The sequence below is a fragment of the Phacochoerus africanus genome, chromosome 9 (assembly GCF_016906955.1).
Source record: "Phacochoerus africanus isolate WHEZ1 chromosome 9, ROS_Pafr_v1, whole genome shotgun sequence".
NCBI classification, from domain to species: Eukaryota; Metazoa; Chordata; class Mammalia; order Artiodactyla; family Suidae; genus Phacochoerus; species Phacochoerus africanus.
The window spans coordinates 78,488,338-78,495,942 of record NC_062552.1 but is presented as its reverse complement, the minus strand read 5'-3'; the positions used below and the strand labels follow the sequence as shown (position 1 = coordinate 78,495,942).

At 48.0% G+C, this 7,605-nt stretch overlaps 1 gene segment (V, D, J or C); it reads left to right on the top strand.

Annotated features, from left to right (window-relative positions):
* The first annotated feature begins 5,973 nt into the window (after window positions 1-5,973).
* LOC125134944 (T cell receptor alpha variable 18-like) lies at window positions 5,974-7,136 on the top strand. The segment is given in 2 exon segments: window positions 5,974-6,145; window positions 6,278-7,136. Coding segments are annotated over 2 exon segments (543 nt in total).
* Window positions 7,137-7,605: the final 469 nt, after the last annotated feature.

Below are 7,605 nucleotides of genomic sequence, written 5' to 3'. Positions count from 1 at the left end.
GGCTTCAGGCCAATGCGGGGGGTCGAGCAGACTTGGCAAACTGGGTGAGGGAAGCCTTCCCAGAAGAAAACCCCCACTGGGACTATGACACTGAAGAAGGAAAATGTAACCTAGAGAGGTACCAGCAGGCCTTCCTACAGGGGGCAAAAGCTGGGGCTAAAAGGCCCCCTAATATAGCTCAGATCAGTGAGATACTACAAGAGCTCTCCTTTCCCTACTGATGGAGGCAGGGTATCGGGTATCAAAGAGAAAGGCACAAATCTGCAAAAAAACAAGTCAAGTATCTGGGCTTCAACATCATGCAGGGCTGACAAATGCTGGGGACTGAAAAAAAGCAGTCAGTTTGTGCCATTCCTGTCCCTACCACCCGCCAGAAGGTTCGTGAGTTCCTAGGGGCAGCAGGATTCTGCCGGATATGGATCCCCGGGTTTTCAGACCTGGCCAGGCCTCTGTATGAGGCTCTAAAAGGGGAAGAAAAGGCTCCCCTTGAATCGGGACCAAGCCAGGAGACAGCGTTTCAGACAATCAAAACCAAACTCACTGAGGCTCCAGCCTGGGGACTTCCTGATGTAACCAGAGAATTTAACCTTTTTGTTCATGAGAAAAATGGGATGGCTTTGGGAGTCTTAACTCAAGAATTTGGGCCTTGGCAGAGGCCAGTGACATACCTGTCTAAACAAATTGACTCAGTTGCAGCCGGATGGCCTCCCTGCCTCCGAGCGCTGGCAGCTACCACCTTCTTGGTGAGAGAGGCTGACGAGTTGACCCTGGGACAAAATCTCAATGTTAAAGTCCCACACTCAGTTGTAACCCTAATGGATACCAGGGGCCACCATTGGCTCATACATGCACGAATGACTCAATATCAAGGGTTACTATGTGAAAATCCATGGGTAAAACTGGAGGTTGTACGAACTCTGAACCCAGCCACTTTTCTGCCAGATGAAGAGGGGCCCCATAGACCAGCTGGGGCACAGCACTGTGGACTGTCCCCATTTGAGGATATGGAAGTGCACTTCACTGAGGTCACCCCTAGTAAGGGGTACAAATATTTACTAGTTTTTATCTGTACTTTTTCAGGATGGGTAAAGGCCTTCCCTACCTGAACTGAAAAGGCAAGGGAAGTAACCAAGGCACTCCTGAGAGACATTATTCCCAGATATGGAATGCCTCTGACCATTGGGTCAGATAATGGACTGGCATTTGTGGCTGAAACAGTACAACAGGTGACAAAAGCTTTACAGATCCGATGGAAACTACACTCTGCTTATTGCCCTCAAAGTTCAGGGAAAGTAGAACACATGAACCGAACTCTAAAACAGACACTGGCAAAGCTATGTCAGGAAACTGGCTTGCCCTGGATAGACATGTTTGCTGGTGGCCCTCTTAAAAGTGAGATGTTCACCCTGAGCGGGAAGAGGATTCTCGCCATTTGAAGTCTTATATGGAAGGCCACCTCCACTAATCAGTTTAAAAGCAAACACCCGGGAGTTGGGAGACTTGGAATTACATAAACAATTACAAGGACTGGGGCTCACTATTTCTCGGATACATAAATGGGCCACAGACAGAATACCTGTGTCCTTAGGTATAACAGTACACCCCCACAAGCCAGGGGACCAGGTGTGGATAAAGGACTGGAAAAAGGAGCCCTTGAGGCCAGTATGGAAGGGCCCCTATACTGTAATTCTAACCACCCTCACTGCGCTTAAAGTAACAGGAATAGATGCTTGGATCCATCATTCCAGAGTTAAACCAGCTGGCCCAGCTGACGACCGTGGAGAGTGGGAGACTGCCCTCGATCCGGAGAGACCTCTTCACCTGACAACACAGAGACGGAGAGGACGATCTCAAAGCCCTGCTCTGACCACACCGGAAGCTGGTCAGTCAACGCACGGCTGAAGCTTGAGGAATCAGCTGCCTGTGAGCCCAAATGGAAGGAGGGTTTCAAAATAAGCATTCGCACTGATGGAAGAGGCCTTGACCCTGGAGCTGTGCTACATTTCCAGAGAATCACGTTTACACTCCAAGCTGCCTCTCACAGAGTCTTTCATTCCTTTTATAAAGAGATAAGAAACACCCCACCTCCCATTTCGGCCACAACTAAGAACTTATTCTTAGCCCTGGCAGAAACTATTACACAAACTCTCAAGGTCTCCTCTTGTTATGTATGCAGGGGGAACGAACACAGGAGACCACTGGCCTTGGCAAGCCAGAGAAATGGACCCATTAGAGCCTCATAATGAGACTGCATACCCCCAACTCACCAATGGGGTATGGTTCCTCAGAACTGCTATTAGAGGCAAAAATTGTCTTGCGAGGTGGGGAGGACGGTTTAATGTTTCAGTTGAAAGCCTAACATGTTTAGGTCTAAGGTATTACAATCTGACTGCCCAAAAGACTCAATGGTGGTCATCCTCCAATCTCTCAGAGCCCAAGCCTAATCCCTTGTCTAACTTTTCCCTCCTTCAACAAGCATGGGGAGATATCAGTGCTAATATCCAGTGGCGGGCACCAAAGGGATTATATTGGATTTGTGAAAAAATGGCCTATTCCATACTCCCCCCCAATTGGGCTGGGGCATATGTACTGGAAACAATCAGGCCTTCCTTCTTCCTGCTCCCACTATCACTAGGGAAACAACTGGGGGTTCCTATATATAGGGCACAGGGTGCCTGGAGAGACCGGAGGGCTCTCCAAATTGGAAACTGGGAAGATGATAAATGGCCCCCAGAACAGATAATTCAATATTATGGGCCTGCCACCTGGACAGAGGATGGCTCTTGGGGATATCGCACCCCTATCTATATGCTGAACCGCATCATCAGACTACAGGCAGTTTTGGAACTTATAACAAATGACACTGCAAGGGCCTTGACTATATTGGCCCAATAACAAACTAAAATACGCAGTGCAATCTACCAAAATCACTTGGCCTTGGATTATTTACTTGCTTCTAAAGGAGGAGTTTGTGGAAATTTTCAACTTAAATAATTGCTGTCTACAAATAGATAACACTGGAAAGGTGGTAGAAGAAATTGCTGACCACATGACTAAACTAGCCCATGTGCCTGTACAAACTTGGAAAGGATGGGATGCAGACAATCTCTTTGGTAAATGGTTCTCTTGGTTGGGAAAAATTAAGACAATGGTCGGAATAATCATGGTTATACTTGCAGGATGCCTACTTGTTCCCTGCCTTGTACCTCTCCTGATAAATATTATAAAAGATTTTATAAAAACCATGATTAAAAAAAATGGCCTCCCACCTGCTACTTATCAGAGGCTTCCAAAGGGTTATGACTGATGATGATCTCTAAAGGGTGCAGATACACCCTGAACATCAAGAGGGGGGAATGACATAGAGTTTTAACTAAAGAATGACCCCCCCCCTTGGCTAAGAAGGCAGCTGCAAGCCTTTCCAGCTATGCTCATCACTATACCACCCTTCTTGTAATAATGTAACAACTGTGTACCCTGTATCCAAGCCAGCAACCCTGCTAATCAGGTACCCAACATTGCTTATCAGTTCCACTTCTGTAACCTTGCCCACTCAGTTTCTTAGGGAGGAAGATTGTCTGCTTGGGGATGGGGGAGGTCCGGGATGCTTACATGGGAAAATCAAGACCTTGTAGTGTATAAAAGTTACTGAAAACAAAGACCTGGTGCTCAGACTATGGAGGTGACTCCTCTGAGCCCGCACCAGTGCTGAATAAACCTTGCTTTTCCATATCTCTGAGTGCTGTTTGTCTCCTTCCACTGCCACAGTTTCTGCAGTTTCTGCAACACCTTCAGTTCCAAGGTCATGGGAAGGGGTAGATGAGGCTACGAAGGGAGAGATAATGGGCAGAGGAATCGGGGCTTTGGGTCCTGGGACACTACATCCCTTCTCCCCTCATGGTTACACATAAGGGCTCGGTCTCCTTCTTTCCTCTTTCCTGCAGGATCCAGCACCACCCAGAATGTAGCCCAAGCCTGGCCTGCAATTTCTGTGGTGGAGGAGGAGGTGGCAACCTTGGACTGTGTATATGAAGCTGGTATTTACAGTTACCATTTCTTCTGGTACCAACACTGCCAAGCGGGAGAGGGATTTTCCTTCTTTGTCAGGAGTCATCTTATGATGAGCAGAACTCAACAGAGGGTCGGTATTCTTTGAACTTCCAGAAAGCCGCCAGGGCCATCAGCCTCACGGTCACAGCCTCAGAGCTCAGGGACTCAGCAGTGTATTTCTGTGCTCTGAGAAACCCCATGGGGCTCTGGGGGCCTGTGGGGGCCTGTGGGAGCCCCACAAACTCCTGGGTATGAGATAGTTGCCCTGGAGAAATAGACTGTCAGAGCCAGGAAGAGGCAGGGCTGTGTCAGCACAGGTAGGGTTGGGCAAGAGAACCTAAATTCACCTCAGTTTGGTTGGTTGGTTGGTTGTTTGGTTTGCCATGCAACCAGCATGTGGGAGGTTCTAGGCCAGGGACTGAACCCTTTCCACAGCAATGACCTAAGACACTGCAGGGACAGTGCCAGATCCTTACCTTGCTACATTAGAAGAGAACGCTGAGAAAGGAAGAATGTTTTGATTTCTTTTTCATTAAGAAAATAAAACAAGTCTTTTCACAAAGCACACCTAATCCCAGAGAAAGGGCAAGCGATGAGAATGACCCCGTTGAAGCTCCTGCTTGTTGCATTGGCATACATTATTACACAGGAACCTAGACAAACAAGCTGACAGACATGGAGCCAACAGTACTTTCCATGGAGAGTCTTGAATTTCTAATAAAACAAATAAACAGGCGACACCTAAATACCAGCACATGCCCACGGACTGAATGAGCCTGGCTGATACTATTAAGCATCTAATCCTGACTTTTCAAAAGAAACTACTTAGGTGGACTAAAACAGGAATGGGTCAAGGAGGAAGAGATGGTGTTTCCAGCACCAAGTTGCCTGTGGAAGTTGACCCATCGCTCCTAAATCTACAGGTGGAAGGCTGCTGTCTTCCAGGATTGGTCCAGGGACCTCAAAGGAGATGATCTCAGGGAGGTCTCCCAACTCAGTGTTTTCCCCTCTTTTGCTGCAGAAAAGCGCTTGGCTAAGGAGCCAGATCACCCCGCCCCTGCTGTTCTCTCCCTCTCTGTACACATCTCTCCTCTCTGGTACCTAAGTCCAGAAGTTCCAGGTGCTTCGTGACCCCCAAACTCCTACACCTCTCAATCTCACAGTGAGACAACTGGGCTCTTTTTTGGGAAATCCTTCCTTCCTGCACAGGTGCCTCCAACCGGCCTCCATGATTTAAATGGGACAATGGCCTGATTCATCTCATCTATTTCCTTCTCTCCTGCTACCTGTAGTCCAATGTCCAAAAATTGTTCCATTTATCCTGTCCAGCTTTCCAGTTGGAAGGCCAGCTGTACCGTTATCAGTGAACCAGAAGTCACAGCAATTAGTTTTATTGTACTTTACAACTGTTTCCTTCTGTAATAATGGGAGGGGGAAGCTCATCATCTAACCTCAGATTTTTTGAGAATCACGTTACATAATGTTTCCTCCATGGCATGTGAACCGAGGGATGAAAAGAGTTAATGCAGGCAAAGGGCTGCAGGAGAGTAGGGACCCCTTCCTATGCAGAGGGATCTTTCTCTGACCCTTGGGAGTCATGGAGGCATAAGCAAGGAAGAGACCGCTGACTATTCCGCTCAAAGTTGTGTCTGGGAATATTTGAGAAGTAAGAGATACCTGAACGGTGCTGAAAGTGATGGGAGTAATAATTGCTATGCCCCCTGTGCACGTGTGGCATTTAGTTATCTCTGCTTGGAGTCCTGCCCTATTCTCCCTCATTTCTCAAGCTGTCACGTGGGGAGGAATAGGTGAGGCCTGGGTGTGGTGCACCTTGCAGAATGGCCACCAGAGGGCAGGGCTTCCTTCAGATGAGGTTCAGGTTTGTTCTCAGAGGCTGCTTGGTAGCCACAAGGCAGATAGATGCCTGCTCCTGTTCAGGAAGGGTCTCCGTTTCTGAGGGAGGAGTTTGTTTGTAGAAGCTCTCGCTGGATTTTAGCCTTCATAGATTCGGTGTATTCCAGAGAGCAAGGCCTAGCTTCTTTGGCTAACATGCTTTCTTCCACTCACTCAGTTCTTGTGATCTTCTTAATCATCGGTAAATAACAATTTATCCTAAATGCTCATGATTTTGTATTTTCCTGTAGTAATGATTCCTTTTTAGTTGTCCTCTCTTCCTGAAATCTCTCCTTCTGTACACGTCTAATGTAACAAAGTGATTCTTTTCTAGGAGGGTCCAAAGGAGACTCAGTGAACCAGACAGAAGGCCCAGTGGTTCTTCCAGAGGAGGCACCTATGACTCTGAACTGCACTTACCAGACCACTTATTTGGATACCTACCTTTTCTGGTACGTCCAGTATCTCAACAGAGCTCCTCAACTCCTCCTGAAGGGGTCAACTGCAAACCCGAGGGCAGAGGAGCAAGGTTTCCAGGCCACTCTGGATACGAGTAACAAGACCTTCCACCTGCAGAAACGCTCAGTGCAAACATCAGACTCGGCTGTGTACTACTGCGCCCTGAGTGACACAGTGAGAGGGGCTGCAGGGGGAGCTGAGCACAAACCCAGAGGGCACAGGTGGGGACTGGCTGTGAGCTGCCCTGGGAGGGGGGGGTTCTTTTCTGTCTCTGCTCTGGCATGCTGGAGGCATCCTCAGTGTACTTCCAGCTCTGATGCTCAGAGCCAGGATCCTTGGAATTCTTGGATTGCTGGACAGAGAGGAATGTAGGCTGGGGCAGTTTAAGAGGAACCTAAGAGCTCGTCTCAGAAATGCCTTTCTTCTCAGCCCAACCTCTTTCCTCCAGATGGCACAGAATCCCAAGGAAGTGACACCAGCTCTGTTCCATGACATACATGCTGAAATATTCCACAAGCTGTTAAGGAAAATGCCCATGGCACATAGTTCATGGACAGATGTGTGTGACCTTGAAGCTAGTGCTTGTATTTTACAGTTCAGACCAGGATTGGGTGTTTGGCTGAGTTTGACCAGCAGACACTGCATCTCTCTCTAGCAACTCAGAAATTTGTTCTCTCTTCCCTTGAATTCTTAATTTTTTCTTATTTTAGGACTGGACATGCAGCATATGGAAGTTCCCAGGCGAGGGGTTGAATCAGAACTGTAGCTGCCAGCCCATACCACAGCCACAGTCACGTGGGTTCCGAGCCTCTTCTGTGACCTGCACCTCAGCTCATGCCAATGCCAGATGCTTAACCCACTGAGCAAGGCCAGGGATGGAACCCACATCCTCATGGATACTAGTTGGGTTCATTTCCACTGAGCCACAACAGGAACTCCTCTCTTGCCTGGACCTTTCATTCCTTTGTGGTTGCTCCAGAAATGCTGCTGCCTAAGTAAGTTCCATGAGGCGAGCTTCCTGAGAACATATTCCTTCTCTCTAGGTCAGTGGGGATCAGATCAGCCTAGTCAGTAAACACTGCACTCGTGTATGTCTTAACTGTGCTCTCATACATCCACCGTCTTCCTGTCATCACAGCAGCTCTTACAGAACACTCATTAATCATCCCACTCGTGGACTTGAGATCTGTACCTTGAGAAACT